Source organism: Xyrauchen texanus, chromosome 23 (genome assembly GCF_025860055.1).
Source record: "Xyrauchen texanus isolate HMW12.3.18 chromosome 23, RBS_HiC_50CHRs, whole genome shotgun sequence".
Lineage (NCBI taxonomy): Eukaryota > Metazoa > Chordata > Actinopteri > Cypriniformes > Catostomidae > Xyrauchen > Xyrauchen texanus.
The window spans coordinates 30687180-30707022 of record NC_068298.1 but is presented as its reverse complement, the minus strand read 5'-3'; the positions used below and the strand labels follow the sequence as shown (position 1 = coordinate 30707022).

Here is a 19843-nt window from a genome sequence, read left to right as displayed (position 1 = left end):
ATGAACAGCCTTCAGTTCGAGCACATTTATGAGTTCTGATGACCAAGGCTCTGACCTGCCTTCCCAAATGGCTCCCCAGCCTGTCAGAGATGCATCTGTTATTACTGATCTTCTATGAGGAAGATTGCCCAGTGCGGTTTCCCTGCAGAGGAAATCCTTGTCCCTCCAATGGAGTTAAGGCGAATGCATGCAGGCCTGTGTCACAAACAGCCTTGTTCTTCTATCCTTTTTTGGATGAAGATGAAAATAATCTTCCACCATCAGTCCTACCAGTTTCTGAACCCTGTGAGCAGTCACAAGTTTCCCCTTCTGGAAGTGACTTAATGCCTTCTCCAGGCTGTCTATACTCTGGGGAGTGAGACATGCTTCCATTGTTATGGAATTGAAATAAAGTCCCAGGAATTTTACCTGCTGTTGAAGCTAGAGACTGCTTTCTTCCCTAGAGAACCCCAGGGACAGAATAAGCGCAAGTACCTCCTCCTTGTTCCTGATCACCTGCTCTAGAGAAGGAGCATGAATTAACCAATCATCCAGATATGGCAGGATTTTGATACCTTGCAACTGAAGGGGAGCTAGGGCAGCTGAGATCACCAGAGTAAAAACCCTTGTGCCAAAGACAGGCCAAATGGTAGATCCTGGAACTGAAAGGATTGGCCTTGAAAAGCAAAGCAGAGAAAAGGCCAGTGCTCTGACATATTTGAATGTGGAAACACATGTCTTTTAAGCCCAGGGACGTGAACCATTCTCCTGCACGTATGGACAGCAAAACCATCTTTGTATGGAATAATTTTTAAGTACTGGTTGAGGTGCCTGAGATCAAGAACATGACGATGACCACATCTTTTTTTAACTATGAACTTGGATGAATAAAACCAATTCTGCTGTGCATTGAAGGGCACCAAGCAGGTTGCTGTAGCCTCTGAGTTTCTCAAGATCTTTGTCGGAAGAATGGAGCTGGTTTGTGAACTGCTTCTCTGGTTGTAATGGAGCACTCAGCCCTATCCAGCACCACCTGAGAATCTGTATGAAATACATGACTGGGCATTACTGGCAAATTTATTAGTTTGCGCCAGCCTTATCTGTCTACAACATAAAACAGCAGAAAACATTGCCTCCCCCACATCACGTGTCAATTGTGAGTGGGCTGCCACAGCATAATCAACAAGGTTCTTAGAATCCTGATCATCCACACTTACTGTTTTCATTAGGGCTGCTAAGAGGATAGCCAAAGCATTGCCTGTATAAGCTGTATGTGCAGTGGCATTAAAGGATCATGATGTCAGTTTTCGCACACACACCTTTCTGGGACAACGAGGGTTAGCAGATGCACGAGATGTTCCCAGAGCAGTCCATGATGCTATTGCTTGTTCTACTGGTAGCATGTCACCCAGTCTAGTTTGCATTGGGCATTGGCCAACTGTCTACAGCCTGCATTGAATTGAGGCTATTGAGATGGTTTATTCCATGCTGTCCTCAACATTGAGGTTTAATCATCTGCCACTGGAATGCAATGTGGAGAATTCGTCTGAGATATGCCTTCCTAGACACCCCTGGTAGGAGCTGGATCAGGCAAAGAAGGCTGCAAACTAACAATCTTTGCTGCACCAAATACCCTAGCAACAAGAGTATTCGCTGAAAAATCCTCCTTCACTGCCAATTTCTCATCCACTTCGGCGGAATCCAAATGGGGTTCCTCACATTGGCTCCCTCCTACTGACTGTATAATACATCAGCATCATCGGCGCTTTTGTCAGGATGACCCTTTTGCCCAGGTGGAGGAACGCATTCCTGACTAGGTAGTGATGGTGAGAATGAGTGACAAGCTTCAACTCTGTAAATCCTCTGTGATAGCAGCATGAATTGCGAAATGGTACTAAATAATACAAAAATATGTAAGAAAACACCACATTTCACAGGGACACAATACACCTGCACCACCTGGGTTATTAATTGAATGGTGAATAAAAAAAATATTTATTCAGTTCCTACGTGTGAGGCTAGAAATGTAAAGAGAACGAGCCGGAAGTTTAGCCCGCTTTTATAAGTGCGTGACGTTCCGCTTCCAGGGTCATGGGCATGACTTTGTTTACATAAAGTCTCGAGAGAAGGCGGAACAAAAGTTATCATCTTATTTAGATCTTAGAGACGGTCAGAGTGAGGTCAAAACAGATCCAGCACTGATTCAGTTGTGCATGGTAAATCAAGACCTATCAATCTAAGCTATCAGTCCAATCCAAGCTGTAAAACAGTGGCCAATTGTTCTCTACACATTGTTACTTCCCACCATACCCACCCACATACCTGAGATCAGAGATTATCTTATTATCAGTTTAAGAGGTTAATCAAGTTTGCTGTTATTTAAACTATAAATGAACACATTAGCTGTTATGTTGTATTTAATTTAGTTAATGTTGAACAGGTTATCTTTTTTAATTAAATATGCTATAAGTATTTTCTTCAATCATCTAATTATTAGAACACCTAAAATATGCTGCTTGTTTGTGTTTGCTTCAACCAGTGGAAGGCATGGTAAAAGTGTATGTGTGCACATGATCAGGATTGTACTGTACCACCTCTGCCTCATTTTGAGCCAGGAAAAACCCTGATATGTATTCATCTGTCGTTTTTGCAGCTTAGTTCTAATAAATTGTCTTTTTTCCACTAGGGAGGAAGTTTTGAGGTGAGTTCTGAATGTACAGTGTGGTTTCATCACTGTACAATTAACTTAATTATCGAAAGACAAAGGAAACTCTGATTCTTTGATATGGACCTTTGGAAAGTGTTTTAAAAATGTGTCCCTGTTTGTAAAAGAAGCTTTCAAGGTTTACAACTATAGGATAAAACTGAAGCAGAAATTGAGAGACAGTTTCACAAGATTTAAGATCAGTTACATGAGAAACAATGTGCTGAATAAGATGCCATTCTCAGAGTAATCTTTACTCTTAAAGAATCAACCATCATGCTGGAAAAATAATGCTCCAGAGGCTGAAGTCTCCTAGGCTGCTGACCTATGGTTAAAATAGGCACTATGACTGTAGCACACTATTTTCTATCCTACCTCAGCACTGTAATCCCAGAGCTTAGCCTGTCACATATGTTTACAACTGATTGGCTCTGACTGGTCTACCGTCCATGGAAAGGAAATGCTTTTTAACCTCCAAAAACCCTGCTAACCTTGGCCAAGAGCAGAGAAATGGGGGCAAACTGTTTTTTGACAGAGCTAATAATTTGATGGCCTTTGGGATGCTTTTACAACTTTGACTTGTTTTGGAAATATGTTCAAACGTGTAAAAAGTGAGGTCCAAATGTCTTAAATCAATTAGAAAATGTTTCTTTTTTTAATTTTTCTTGTTATAAATGTTTTTTTTGTTTGTTTTTTTTTTTTCATTACAAATTGTATATTCAGAATCGAAATATTGACATGAATGAGATATTTGTTTTAGTGTGTCCCCCAATTGGTTTAACCTTGTGTGACTCTGCGTCCTGATGCAAGGACAATGTGTTTTGGCTTAGCTATATGCTATGCATAATTTAAACTGACTGATCTCAGTTCAGGATACTCTAGGCTGTCATTAAAGGGTTAAATTTTGATGCATGGAATCATATGACAAAACACCATGGCTCAGATTTCAGTGTAGTTTGTTTTAAGGAGAAATGGCAACAAAACTACATCTGGTTAGAAACCTCATTAAATTTGTACATTGCAATCTGTTTCTGTCAAAACAGTAACATCTCTAGTTTCATCCGATATGCCATTTTGAAAATTTCAGCTTTTTAACGCGAACCAGTACACTGTTAAACACAATGACCTCGTACCAGGACATTTAGTCAGACTTGGCATATAAATCCTATATTCACTGTGCGTTATCACCATTCAGAATCAATGGGTGCATCCAACAGCTGGAAAATGTTGCTTTCAGAGGCTTAGATGAAAATAAGGTGCATTTAATACTGTTCTGAGACCAGTGCAGTCAAACAAGTCATTCACAAATTAGAGAGCATCCTATAGCTTACTTATGCAGCCAAGGTTTTCTATAGCTTGGTATTATTTAAAATTTCACAACTTAGACCTTCAATATTTTTAAACGTATCACCAGGTTTTATTTCGAGTTTGAATCCTAGATTTTTTAGTGTGGTCTCAGACATTAGCTGTAAATTAAAGAACCCATCTGACTGCTCAACCGTTACTCTTCTTAGAAAACTAACATGTAATTGAACACAAATTTTCATTATTATAAACTGGCATTCTTCTCTTTTTAATGTGTCTCTGCAGGGTTCTTTAGTCAAAATGGCTTCTCTGGACCCTGTGAACATAAGTACTGTGGTTTGGGGAAGCACTGTGTGGTTGACAGAGAAACGGGTGAAGGAGAGTGCCAGTGTCTGGAGCGCTGCAAACCACATTACAAACTTGTGTGCGGATCTGATGGCAAACTCTACCAGAACCACTGTGAACTTCACAGAGCCTCCTGCATGGCCCATCAGAGAATAACCATCATGCACAGTGAGGAATGTTTCTACAAAGGTATGAAGCCAGCATGATATTTGCAAGCCCTGCAATTTAGTAGACTGTCTATCATGATCCAATTGCACACTTTCACTAAGACTGATCCCTTTTTTTTGTCTGTGTATTGTTTGTGAAACCAGTGGTGAGTTGCAACCCCAAAATCTGTTCTAATAGGGTAATGGACAGAAAGGACAAATACAAATAATAAAAATGCAACAAACCATACACTGTAACTGTGAATTTAGGATTGCATATAGTGCATATTGCATAGATGCAGAATTATGCAAAAACATAAATTCTCAGTTATCTGTCATTCTAAAAATGTGCACTGTCAGCTATAATTAATTTATTCTGTCTATTTACATGAGATTATTGAGTTAAACAGAGCAATATTCGACTGAATAAAGCAGCTTTTTTTCTAAGAATGATATGAAAAGAGTCTTCATCTCATATGAGTATACATAATTAAAAAAATTCTTAAATAATTTTCTACTATTATGGTACATCGGGGCTAAAGGCTCAGCAGGGTAAAAGGCTCCATTGATTTTATTTGGAGTGTCTATTTGAACCCGGTGTTACTGAACCATCTGTCACGCAGGATAGTCTGGTGAAACTACAGAAATGTACAACAAACTAGACAATAAATGTTGCTGCAGTGGTGTGGGGGGTAAAAAAATTGTGTGATTGTGTAGTGTTGTCTTAGCGACCGTGGTTCAAATACACTTTTTTCCTCACTCTTAATATTTCCTTTAATGCTACTTAAAATAATTTAATCACCGTGATTTGGCCACGGTGAATGTCTAAGAGTGATGAGAAACATCCTGGTTACTTCCGTAACCTCAGTTCCCTAATGGAGGGAACAAGACGATGTGTCAATGAAGTGACACTAGGGGTCACTCTTGGGAGCCCTAGACACCTCTGATCTTTGATAAAAGTCCAATGGGAATTGGTGAGTGGTATTTGCATGCCACTCCCCCGGACATACAAGTATAAAGGAGCTGGTGTGCATACCGCTCATTCAGGTTTTGTGCTGAGGATCCGAGAATAAGGTCCCAGCCATTTCAGCGGGTAGTTCAGTATTGTGGCAGGAGGGACACAACGTCTCATTCACTCCATCAGCAAACGGAGGTTACGGATGTAACCTGGATGTTCACTTTCTGTCACCCACTCGACGTTGTGTCGATGAACGGCCCTATGGAGACAAGTCGACTGCCCAAACAATAGGGGCTGGTTAGCCCAGTTTTGCCTTTACCCTCTTTTCATTTTTCTCCCCAAAAAAGACTGGGACCACCAGTGACCACGGGGGCATTTTGAGTGATGTATCTCCAGTGTAGCCGGAAGTATGTCATGTGGAGAAGTCCCATGGTACTGTAGGTCCTACCCAATGGGGGAGGAGACTCTACGAACATGGTGACTGGGGCAGAGGGATCTCTGCCCAAGGAAGACGCAGTTCATCAACAGGGAAACGCTTCAGTGGAAGATATATGTCACAAGCGGTTACCTACGGGGAACCAGCACATGCGGAGCACATACACCAGTAAGGGCTTAGATAGCATGTGTACTGAGCCAGCAGTGAGTTTCTCCATAAACTCATCTGCCACAGGGCTAGGAGGAAGTCATCCAGGGAACACATTTTGTGAACACTACTGGGAGGTCAAGAGCGCACTTCTTCAGCTCAGTGGAGGTATACGCAAGCGATACACCCAGTCGACTGTACCAGACTTACCTATTCGTTCCTGCTAAGGCACAGGATGAAACCAGCTCAACCCGGAGATTGTAGAACATAGCAAAGGTGTTGGGTGTTGATCTCCAAATGTCTGTTAGAGAGGTGTCACTAGTCAGGACCCAGGAGGCTGCCACACTCCTGATAGAGTGGGCTCATAGCCCTGCAGGAGGCGGCACGTGCCGAGTGTGGTATGAAATATCTATGGTGTCAATGATCCAGTGGGCGATCCTCTGCTTGGAGACAGCGCTTCCTTTCAGCTGTCCGCCAAAGCAGACAAAAAGCTGCTCAGAGGCTCTGAAGCTCTGTGTACAGTCCAAATAGATGCTTAAGGCATGTATCGGACACAGCAACGTAAGGGCTGGATTTTCCTACTCCTGAGGCAGCGCTTGCAGGTTCACCACCTGATCACTGGGTCGTTTGAATCTTGGGAACAAAGCCTGGACGGGGTTTAGGATCATGTGAGAGTAGCTCGGACCGAAATCGAACTCCAGGCACGTTTCGCTGACTGATAACACTTGCAGGTCAACTACTCTCTTGATCGAGGTGAGCGCCGTCAGGAGGGCAGTCTTCAAAGAGAGTGCCTTAAGCTCAGCTGACTCTAAGGGCTCAAAGGGGGCCCCTCATAGGGCTTGCAGGACTACAGAGAGGTCCCATGAGGGAACGTGGTGCGGTCCTTCTTGGAGGCGTTGGTCATAACCATGACGCGCCTGAAGACCTGTTCTAGGGGAACACCTGCCCTTAGAAATGTGAGGTCATTCCAAGGGCTGAAAAGGTGGCGATAGATCGGCATGATGGCCACGCGACGTGTCCCACGGCGCTATGCCCATCTTGGGACTTGAGTCTGGAGCCAGTGCTGAAGCGGTCTCATATGCATCAACACGAGCGGTGTGGCCACCGTTCCTCTGAAACGGTTTCAGTGGAACCGTCGTCTTCTGTCTTCTCCTTCAAACAGGTCAGCACTGACTGGGCGCGCTCGTTCGTGAGACACGCCATTATTGAGACTAATTCCAAACTGAGAAAAGAGATGTTCTGAACTGGGAGGAGCTTGCTCTTTTCCCAGTTGATCCGAAGCCCTAGCCGGCTGAGTTGCAAGAGCACCAGATCCCTGTGCACACACAACACATCCTGAGAGTGAGCTAGGATTAGCCAGTCATCGAGATAGTTGAGGATGTGAATGCCCATTTCCCTTAACAGGGCAAGGGCTGCCTCTGCGATCTTTGTGAAGACGCGAGGAGACAGAGACATTCCGAAAGGGAGGACCATGTACTGGTACGCCTGACCTTCGAACGCAAACCGCGAGAAGGGTCTGTACAGAGGTAGAATCGAGACGCGAAAGCAAGCGTCCTTCATGTCTACCACCGCAAACCAATCTTGATGTCGGAAGCTCACTAGAATACATCTTTGCATCATCATCTTGAACGGGAGTCTGTGTAAGGCCTGGTTCAGTACTCGCAGTTCCAAGATTGGCCGCAACCTATTTCCTTTCTTCAGTACAATGAAGTAGGGGCTGTAAAACCCGTTCTTTATGTCGGCTGGAGGGACAGGCTCTAACGCACCCATTCGTAGGAGGGTAGCAATTTCCGCGCGCAAGGTGGTGGCATTCTCGCCCTTCACCGAGGTGAAGTGTACGCTGCTGAACCTGGGTGGGCACCTGGTAAACTGAATCAACTGAATGGGAGCGTTCAGGAATCGTGCATTGTCGGCCTCTCGCATCTCGACCAGGTTGAGCCATAGGTGACACTCCTGGACCAACAAAGTGGACATTGTCTGCACGGAAGACCGCGTTGTAAGGGCGAGGACGGTCTCAGAGTGCAACTCCTGCACCAATCCCGGGGCAGAACTACCCTCGTGCAATTCTTTTTTTTTGTGCCTTGCCTTGGTTTACTTGCAGGAGAGCCATGGCATGCAGGGTGGAGGCGTCTTGTCCAGCAGCCATGGCTGTCAGAGATGATGTGAACCTACAGGCTCTGGATGGGAGCTTTGTGCGCCCGCGCAAAGTGGCAGTGCTCTGCGGGCATAGGTGCAATGCGAGCGCCTGATCCACTGTAGGCATCGTCGAGTAGCCCCTTGCCACCCCACCATCGAGGGTAGTGAGAGTGAGGGAGCTGAAAGATCAGGACCCGGGAGTGAGAGGTGCCTCCCACGACCTTATCAGCTCCTCATGCACCTCTGGGAATAAAGGAACTGTGGCAGGGCGGGGCGTGGCTTTGATTGGCGCCACGAGCCCAGAAACCAATTTTCTCTAGCCCAACGTTATCGGCTGCCTGGAAAAGCATGTCCGTCTTCTCCGTATCCGCCTGTGACTGGGCAACCACGCCCCAAGGGGGAAGCCCAGCTGAGGTTTCCGTGTCTGACTGGCCGAGACAATCTCTAATGCTGTGCTCGAAAGCTCCTCACCTTCGCGGGCACAGAACAAGAGGTCGAACTCACCCTGAGACGAGCGGGGAGGTCCATGGTGATTTGTAGCAGGACGGTAGGTAGAAGGACAGAGGCGGGTAGCCGCTGGAGTGGCGTGCTTTCTTACAAAAGCCGTGAGCCACGACCGCAATTGTGCCAAGGTCATTTCCTCGCAATGAGGACATCGCGTGGGCAGCACAGTCTGAAGGTGAGAGATAACGACTGCACCCAGGAATAACGCAAACAGAAGGTCTTTGTTACGTTCCCCCTTTTAGTTGTCTAGAGGATTTAAGAGTACGTAACATATAGTGAAAAGATTAACTAATTTAAGAGAATTAAATGAAAAGAAAACGGGTTCAGTTACCGAAAACTTGTGTGGAGGAATGAATCAGGCAGAGACAGATATGGGTTACTGCTAAATATAGTTATTTGTAATGAATCATAGCAATACGCCCAATCTTATTTACAGAGCAAATAGTTAAACAACAAATATTTATTTACAAAATATGTACAAATGGTAGGACAAAACAAATAACAAACCAGACAAAGGAGTAAAGGACAATGAGCGGTGCTAAAGCAAAGAAATCAGCAAAACAAAACTTATATCTTATATCAATAAATCTCAAGGTAACACAGAAAATAAGAATATGAAAACAATACTTAAACTACACTAACTAAACAAACGGCAAAGAAATATAGAGGGTAGCACTCGCTCCTTACCTGGTGTGTTTAGACAATTCAAATTCTACGTAGCGTAGTGTAGATCACGTGACATACTACCCTATCCCCACTCTCAAGGTCCAAAAAGTTAGTTTTTGCATAATTGATCAAAGTGAAGCAATGTCACAACAGATACACCAAGTAACAAAAATGATTGTCTCACTAACACATCAAAGTAGCTATTACAAGTCCAAAGACAAAAGAGAGATAAACAAGCCTCCTTCCTTGTTGTCACTTCCAAGTTTTATAGAGAGAAGGAGAGTCCGGATTGGTTCCTTGAGGGGGAAGTTGTCACGTAAACTAATGATGATTGACAGGATGAATAACCAATCACTGAACCTAAGAATCATGACAGTGAAGATGAAATTGAAGAAAAGAAAACCAATCGAAATACGCTGCAGCACGTAATAGTCTTTAAAAAAGATATTCTGCTGTGTGCTGCTCTTTTAGAATATACACTTTTAGTTTTGGAAAAATACTCCTAGAATATATTGAATATGTATTAATATATATGAGTATATATGAAGCTTGACTTGAGGGAGACGAAGGCTTGGTATGCGGCATCGTTCCATGGCAACTTGTTTGGTTTTCCCTTGAGCAATGACATGAGTGGTGATCACTGTAGTTTTGATTGTGGAAGGTCAATCCATTCGGTTACTGCTGCGATTTTAGAGACATCCATTTCTACACATTAGTGGCTGATATTGTAACCTAGGATTGTGGTATGGGAGATATGAAACTCACATTTCTCTGCCTTGACAAATAGCTGGTGTTCCTGGAGACGTGATAGGACTGTCCTGACATGCTTGATATGTTGTTCTTTGTTTTGAGAGTAGATGAGTATGTTGTTAATATAGGCCTCCAGACACTGATTCTGTAGGTCTCTGAAAAACTAATTGACAAAAGACTGGAAAACAGAGAGGGTGTTAGTAAGTCCTTATGGCATGACCAGATGTTCATAGTGCCCCCTGGTGGTGATGAATGCAGTTTTACATTAATATCCTTCTCTGATTCTAATGAGGTTATAAGCACTTCTTAGATCAAACTTAGTATAAATCTTAGCCTCACAGAGTTGTTGAAGTGCTGAGGGGATAAGTGGCAGTGGGTAACGGTATTTCAAGGTAACAGAGTTCAGGCCACGATAGTCGATACATGGACGTAGACGTCCAACTTTTTTCTCCACAAACAAAAAACCTGCAGCTACTGGAGAGGTGGAGGGACGGATGTAACCGGAGGCAAGGGCTTCTTCGATGTAAGTTTCGATAGCTATGGTCTCGGGTGTGACAATGGATATGCCTTGCTTCTCGGTGGAGCGGTATTAAGGCAGAAGTTCAATGGCGCAGTCCCATGGACTGTGAGGAAGTAGAGTTGCTTTGACTTTACTAAACTTTTCTGAATTCTGCATACTCCTCGGGAATCATGGTTAGTGTTTGTAATTCAGGGCTTTCAATGCTGGTGGTAAGACAAGGCATAGAGATAGCAACATGGAGACAGAAACTTGACCATTTCATGTGCTCACCCTGGTTCCAGGACATAGAAGGATTGTGGATGGCCAGCCATGGATGACCCAGGATAAGAGTGCGATTGGGTGAGTTTGACATCCAGTGAAATGTTCTTCACATGAAATAGTCCAATCTTGATAGTTATGGGAACAGTCTGTTGGATACCAGTACCAATTTGAGCGTTGTCAACTGTGGTGATATTAATTGTTGGAATGCATTGAATAGTGGGTATACGTATAGAGTTCTTGTTTGATCTCTTGATTTATGAGATTCACAGCATCCCCAGAATCAACTAAAGCTGTAACATTTTATATAAATCACCAAATGGAGATCTCTACAGGCAACGGAAAACTGTGAAGGATAGGTGATAGGAATCATATGGTACTAACATTCAGCGTTAATTCAGGGGGACTTGATTTCTTGTGTGGGCATGCAGCATTGAGATGACCTAGTAATAGCAACATTTTCGTTACTTTGACGTTGGCTTTCCTCCAACTTGCATAGGTTCGGGTGATTCAGTGGATGTCTGTGCCAGAGTGAAACTGGACCCATAGTGCATTACAAATCAGGTTATCCATCTTGATAGCCATGGTAATAGTGCAGACAAAGTTGAACCCTCACCCTTACATTTCAGTTCAGCCTTGAGTTCTTGGTGAAGCCCCTCATGGAAAGCAGTTTTCAGAGCAACACCTTTCCACCCACTTTGAGCCGTTAGCGTCCTGAACAGAATTGCGTAGTCTGCTGCTGATCAATGGCCCTGGCATAAATGAAGCAGCTGAACAGAGATATCTTGACCACCCGCTGGATACTCAAAGACTTTGTGGATCTGTTGAACGAAGTAGTCAAACAAGGTCTGCATTTGAGGATATTTGTCCCAAAACGCGGCAGCCCAATCAAGTTCTTTACCGGTAAGCAGGGCATCTTGATTAAATGATTCAGGTTGATTGGAGAAATAAACTTTGCACCCGTAAAAAAAAAAAAAAACAGCATTTCGCAGCAGAACCATCAAAATTGTCAGGAAGAGCAAGGCTTATTGGTTTGGCATGGGGAGCTGGCAGTGAGTGAATGTAGTGCGTCAAACATTCGTTGGCAGCTTGTAGGTTGTTCAGCTGGTCTTGAAACCCTTTGAACCCTCACACTGGTGTGCAAATGCAGCCTGGAGCTGTGAGACTTCCTCTAGATCAGCGGTCCCCAAACTTTTTTCTATGAGGGCCACATCATTTTTCCTTTCTATAATGGAGGGCCATAGTCTAACAGAAAATGCCATGGGCCGGAGTGATTTATTGTGGAGATTTTATTATGATTTTAAATGGATTTACAGTATTATGCCTCCTAATGCTAGATTAATTTATTATTTATGCACCATACATATCAAGTGATATATATAGCCTATTAAAAGAGCATTATTACTATCGTAATTACATTTTTTCATATTCATTGCTATTGAAATCAAATTATTTACTTACTCATGCGTATTAGTCAAATCAGTGTGAACTATGGGCTTGTTTCTGGCTGGTGAGAAGTCCAATGTCAGGTTCCATTCCTGTCACAGCCAGTCTCAAAGACTGATGCAAATGTTCATCAGTGAGTCTTGATCTCATTGGATTTTTCATCAGTTTCATGCGTGAAAAGGTTTGCTCACAGATATACGTGCTGCCAAAAAGTGTGGACATCTTCATTGCATTCCTTCTGATGTTTGGGTAGGTCTCGTTAGGGAGGGCAGCATAGAATTCAATGAGAATGTTGGGCTTAAACGCGTCTTTCAGAACATCACAGTTCTGTAACTCAGCCAACTCAAACTGATAAGAAGGCAGGGCTTCGTCAATGTCAGCTGCAAAAGGGTTCTGAAAAAGGCGGATTTCTTTAGCGTGGACATGTAGCTCACAGAATCGCACATCAAACTCTGCCTTCAGCATTTCCAGCGCTTCCACTGACTTTTCAGCTGGGAATGGGACCACTGGTTTCTCAGCTGAGAGGCTTTGGGTAACAGGGAGATGGGTGAAGTCTTGCTTTTGCACTTGTCCCACAAGCAGTGCTAGTTTCACCTCAAATGCTTTTATGTGCGAATACATGTCACATATTAGTTTCCCCTTGCCTTGGAGCTGCACGTTGAGGCCATTCAACATTTCTGTCACATCTGTTAAAAAGGCGAGGTCCCATTTCCATTTTGTGTCGATCAGTTCTGGGACAGTTTTGCCCTTTGTCAGAAGAAAAACATTGATTTCGGGTAGCAGCTCGTAAAAACACCTCAAAACTCTGCCCCGGCTTAACCATCGGACTTCTGTGTGGTAAAGCACATCTCCGTGAGAAGACTCTAGCTCGGACAGAAAGACTTGGAACTGCCTGTGTTTAAGTCTGTTTGCTCTGATGAAGTTTATACATGACACCACCACTTTCATAATCGATTCCCACTTCAGAACTTTGCAGCACAGTGCTTGCTGGTGAATTAGGCAGTGTACTTGTAAAGGGGGCATGAGACCTCTTTCCTCCATTTCTCTATTCATGCGTCCTATCAGTCCCCTTGACACGCCAACCATATTAGGAGCTCCGTCAGTCATGATGCTGGCCAGGTTAGACCAGTCTAGATCCAACTCTTCTATCGTTTGGCACACTTTACCAAAAATATCCTCCCCTGTCGTAGTACCTTTGAGACTTCTTAGGGCTGCCAGCTCCTCGTACACTTCAAAGTTTGAGCTAACTCCGCGAAGAAAAATGAGCAGCTGTGCCGTGTCCTGCACGTCATTACTTTCATCCAGCGCTAATGCAAAAAAATCTAATTCTTTCACTTTTTCCTTCAGCTGGGCATATACATTATACCCCATTTCTTCAATTCATCTGGTGATTGTACTTGCGGACAGACTCACCGCATTCAAGACGTCTTTCTTATCGGGGCACACCTCCTCCGCAACAGCATTCATAAATTTCTTTACGAACTCACCATCACTGAATGGCCTACCGCAGGTTGCAATCAGTTTAGCTACCTGAAAGCTAGCTCAAATGGATGACTGGTTCAACTGGGTTTGCCGTCCAGCAGATAGTCCACTTTTTAGCTTCGACACTTTGTCTGCTCTCATTTGAAAAAAATAATCACTTGTCCACTTTTGGTTAAATACCCTGCATTCTGAATCAACTTTTCTCTTTCCCAACCGTTTGGTCATTTTGTTGTCACTTTAAATTTTCTTGCTGGATCGCGTGCACCCGCTCGATCACGATGGAACGTTAATCCGGGTGAATCTAACAAATAATTTGGCTACTTTAATAATTATAACTAAGGGAAATTTTATTTTGAAAGCCAATATGTATTATCAAATACAAATATGATATGATTAAAACATATTTAAAATTAAATTGTAAAAATATTTCTCTGCATTGCATTGTTCAGAGGGCCGGTCCAAATGTGGGGGCGGGCCGTATTCGGCCCGCGGGCCGTAGTTCGGGGACCCCTGCTCTAGATCCATGGAAGGCGAAGTATTCTGTAACGAACTGTCCATGGAGACTGTGTTAGTAACAGCAGGCAGGGAGACATAGTTGTAAAGCAGGTAGATAAATCCAATAAACCAAATAGACAGTCCAACCAGGCAAAAAAACCTAAGGGTATCCAAAAAGCAGTAACAATGAACAATCAATAAACAATGGCAATGGAAAAACACTCGGTAAGGCAGGGTAAACTGGCAATACTTCGCACAGAACAATGGAACTGCATGGCTATACATGTGATAAACAGGAAGTGAGCAGTGAAGAAATGGGTGAAGGTCAGTATTCGGGAGAGGGCTCCCTCTGGTGGTTGGTAGGATGGGTAACAACCTCAGATGTTACATAATGTTTTACATGTTTTTTGTTTGTAAAAGTGGGGCAAATAAATTTGTTATAATTTTTTTTAAAGTGGGCTCACATCGACTAAAGCAGTAATTTTGAGTAAGCATCATCTTAATTTGTCTCTCAAAAAAACCATCTTGCGGTCTCAATTATTTGTATTTGTTTACAAATTTTGCCCCATAATGATTGGCCAGCTATCAACACAATATCACTCTAAACCCCCTAGAGGCCCTATATCTTTAAAAGTATTTCAAGTCACTGTATACATAAGTCAGGCATATGAGGTATCATTGGAAAGCTTAGAATCTGAGCTGTTCAGAGATAACATCACTTCTGCATTCATGTTGCTTAAAATAACAAAACAAGGTCTCAAAACATTTGCTTTGAAAATTAGTAAATTACACAAGATTGATACTGGATACAAAAAGGACATGAATAGTGATACAGGCAAATTAGTTTCAGCCAAGCTTTCAAGTATTGTTTCTTGATGCTTGAAGTTTTGTAATGTGCTGAATATTTGCTTTGTGATCTTTTATTGTTCTACCAGAAAGCCTTGTATAATAAGGTTGATGTGATTATATAGTTATAATATAGTTTCCTTTTTCGTAACCCTTTTCCCATGGTTCAGCGTTCGGATTCTCGCTTGAACCATCAGATCTTGCTGATAGATGATGCCAACAGGAGAGAGGAGCTTACCCCACAGCAGGACAGGGCCTAAACTGGTGGTGACTGGTGAAAACAAAGGCTGCATAATGAGCAATGACAAACAGCTGCGGAGCATATAAAGCAAGGATTGGAATATAATTGGACAAGGGGCCTGAATTGAATAAATGACGTAATGAAAATCTGAGTCTTCCTGACCTAACTACCGTTTATGCTTTCGATTAAAATATGCTTTATAGGCACAGCACTTAATGCTGTATGCAGCCAGGTAATGTAGATGTGTTCTGACAAATTCATTTTCTAAGAAGGAGAGTGGCTGCTCTGTTCTGTATAATAAGCCAGGTACAATTCCCAGAAATAATGTCTATAACTAATGGACTTATTATGAACACCACAGCATGAAACGCATCATATTATGCTGGTCATCTAAAATGTGATTCTGAATTCAGAACTGTGTGTTTCTGACACATAGGCGAATATTTTTTATAATAGTTTTCATTTACTCATTAATACAAAAACAGTGCAATAAACTGAGCATATCCCTGAATAGGTCAAGAGCATAAATAAATCTGAGTATTTGCACTAGGTGTAGCGCCTGCCACACAGCATGGCTATTTGCACTCAAATATTCTGGTTGAAACACTTCAATTAAAGACAACCACCTTGAAGACTGCACCCCCTAAGTGTTGCTTCAATGACATGGTGTGTAAAGATGCTGTGTATGTTTTTCCTCTACTTTAATTGATATTCATAAGTGAAGCTGATAAGTTTTGTTTGTATTACCCCCCCCACACACACACACACGTGCATTTCAGATCATTCCTACACAGCTGATCTTCATCCATGAACACGCCATGACAAATTACACCTTTCGAAGTTTAACGGAAGGCACACCTGATTGCAAAATTGCACGGTTTAATAGCATTTTCTGTGCATTTGCAGACACAGACCACCCTGCAGGATATCAGTCTAATTAGTTTTTTTAACCATTAAATTGCATGTGTGGTTTTAGAGAACTCACTTTGTTCACCACAATTAAAAACTTTCAAGATAAAATTGCCTGGATTGGATAATTATGGAATTTAATTATTAGCAGTGTATCAAATATGCCCTAATGGTTTTCACAAAGGCAGGTGCAGTCCCGCTGTAATTTTTGTGCTGATTTTCGGGAGGTTTGAGAGTTTGAATGCAGCATGTTTGCATTCTTATCACCCTGAGAGGAAAACAGCATTTGCATTGGCCTTTTCATAATAAAAACACTGAGAAATGAGAACCGTTATCTGAACTTCACTCTTTGTTTCTCTGCTGTCAGTAAAAGAGGTGGACAGCTGACAAGCTTTGATGGAAGATTTTCATTCTGGGTGTGGTTGATTTCCAACAGCATCAGCCTATCGTTTTTTTCTCCTGTCATCTCCCCCTCAATTGAAAACAGGAGTGATGCCGACAATCAATTTGTACAGAATTCAATCAGATTGGAACTTTGTCTACAAACTAGAGGGTGAAAACAGTGTGGAAAAATGTAGCAAATCCAATAATTGAAATGAGGATGTCATGTCAGGAAAGGTTTGCGAAAGTGCGCTCCATCACTGCTACCAAAGGTTGAGTTGCTGCTATCACTCTGATGAAGTCAACATGTTCTCATAAATTACGTTTCCATCCAAGGATTTTTTGTGGAAAAAATTTTAGCGCATGAAAATTAAGCTTTTATCGCCAAAATGTCACAACTATTGACATAAAATTTTTCCGTTTAACTCAAGCGTATAAATTCTATGTCGATACATCAAATGTCATGGTTTGGAAACACTTTTTGTCGATAAAATTGGCATTAACTAGCCAATTTATTGTATGGTATTATGGATTGATCTTTATGGTATATAGATGCGATCTGCAAACATGTCACTTCCAGAAATGCCAACACAAATATTTCGTGCACGTTGAACAAATGAATGTCCACTGTTTGCGATTAATTTAGTCGCAGTATCCATAATATAAATCGCAGTTTCTTTTCCACACCATTCAAAATAATAGATGGCAGTCACGAAATTAGCCCACAGTACAAAAAACATATTTCTGTGCATAAAGATGTTTTTAATTAAAAATATATATATATATATATATACCCAATACTAGGTGAAAAGCTTCAATGTGCTTTTTTTCTTCTTCTTTGGAACACTTACAGCCCAATTCTATTAAATTATTGTTTAGTCTACTTTTAAAAAAATGCCAGCAAAATCCCCTGTATTAATTTAAATAAATTACCAAACAAAAAATAAAGCATTAAATACAAAATATAAATTACCAAACGAATTCTTTTTTTTTAGACTTATATGCCTTTTCTTTTTTCTTAGCTTTACCCTGTTCTGTAGATGAATAAAGTCAGCTGAATGACATTCATAAAATGTTCTGCACTTTTTTCAAGACTTTAAACTATCAGAACTATTTGTCCAATGCTGAGTTCACTTTCAGAAAACAAGCTTTTGAACATTTTAAAATGTTTAAATATTTTAAATCTAACCCTGTTTACCTCAGATCACATTTACTGCTTCTTCAGAAAATATAAATTTGCATTTTGAAGCTAGAATGAATTTGAGATGACAATCAAGTTCAGTTGGTCATTAAAAGTTGCTGGAGAAATATGCGAGACATAATGCAGCTGTGATGGCGATGGTTTTGATTAGATGATTGTTCAAAATATTGAATATCAGGAATGTATCATAGTGTTATCCTATTAAATCGGACCACTTTTACTATACCGCCTGAATTTACATAAACTTGTTTTTACAAGTTTGTTAAAGTGTGATCAAATTGTGTGGTAGCTTAACTTAAGTTACTCAAAAGGTCTTTAAGAGGACAAAAATGTCTGCATCAAAAAACTATTATATATTAATATTATTTTCCACATGTTAATTTGTTTAACCGACATCGGTCCCAATCATAACTAACAAATATGCATTAATTTTCAGGAGTTTAACCTTTTATATGCCATATTGTTTATATAATGCCACTGTTGTTTTTTTTTGTTTTTGTTTTTTTTCTCTCTCCATATACTAAAGGCTAAGGGCCTTTTTTGTTTTTGATTATCACAGTCTGGGATATGTCAATGATTAGCAACAACATTGCACAAAAAATAAAAATGCACCAAAATCAGTGTTATATTAAAAAAACAAAAAAAACAACAATAACTCACACTCAGAACCTTAGAGCAGTGGTTCCCAAAGTTGGGGTCGCGAGATGATTTCCAGAAATCAAATACAATTTTAAAATGAATAGAAATGGTATATTTCAGCCATAATTGTAACAAAAGCTAAAAAAAAAAAGTTAAATTAAAAATAAAACCATGCAAATATAATGTTCCTTGTCCCCTCGTGACCCCGGAGGCAATTTTAGCATGAGCATCAGTTGCAGCAGGTCAATTTACAACACCCATAAACATTCAGATATGTGCACATAGGTCATTTTTACGATATTATTCTTGTTGAACTTAAACATTGGTTAATATCAAAAGACAAAGCAGAGAGGACAGCGGAAAAGCACCACCATCAGAAAGGCCATCGACCTCAGGTACGGGAAGAGACTTGCGGGTGCATAAGGAGGACATCCATCAACAGTCTGATCAGCCTTACTCCAAGTGCTGAAAGTATCGAGCGGAATTTATCCAGTATGGATATACAGGTGTCATCGTCAACGAAATACAACATCCCAAATGTGTAGTGTGCACTGAGGTGCTTCCTCATGAAAGCCTAAAGCCTTTAAAAATTCTACAACACTTAAAAACCAAGCACCCCTCTCTCGTTGCTAAAACAGTAGATTTTTTACCGGCGAAAGGAGCAAGAGTTGCAAGGCCAAAAGAAAGTCCTAACCAAACAGACAACAATCCCTGCCAAAGATCAACAGGCATCATATGAGGTGGCATATTTAACTGCACAGGCAAAAAAGCCACAGGATCAGGGAAACCCTTATCAAACCCACTGCTATAGCTAGAAGTCAGGATATGCATGGGGATAAACTGTCCGTGAGCTAGAATCAATGGCGCTGTCTAACAGGACTATTGCTCGGCGCATCTTCGACATGGCCCAGGACATAAAGTGTCAGCTGGTGGAGAGGAGTAAAGAAAGGGAAAAAAATAAGCTTTACTGTTATATGAATCCACAGATATATCAAAATCTGCCCAGCTGCTTGTATTCATCAGATACAGTTTTGACAGAAAACTTAATGAGGACATACTGTTCTCATGCTACTGGACATTTTCACATAACTTGACAACAAACTAAAAGGAGAGAGACTGTCTTGGGACGAGTGCATCGATGTGTGTACAGATGGTGCTGGAGCGATGTTGGGGTAAAAGAAAGGTCTTAAAGCAAGAGTCTTATAGGTGGTGCCTCACGTAAATTTCACACATTGTATTATACACGGAGAAGCTCTTGTGAGCAAAACACTTGAACCAGAACTTAAACGTGTTCTTGAGACTGCGATAAAAATTACATAAAAGCGTGTCCATTCAATATCAGGCCAGCA

General features: G+C 41.6%; 1 protein-coding gene across 2 annotated transcripts in view; it reads left to right on the top strand.

The window, feature by feature from the left end:
- Window positions 1–19843, top strand: part of LOC127617061 (follistatin-related protein 5-like) — a 244191-nt gene that overhangs the window by 86698 nt on the left and 137650 nt on the right. For both annotated transcript variants that reach the window (XM_052088936.1, XM_052088935.1), the window contains exon 4: window positions 4274–4522. In XM_052088936.1, coding sequence (XP_051944896.1) covers window positions 4274–4522 — 249 coding nt within the window. The remainder of the gene's footprint in view (window positions 1–4273; window positions 4523–19843) is intronic.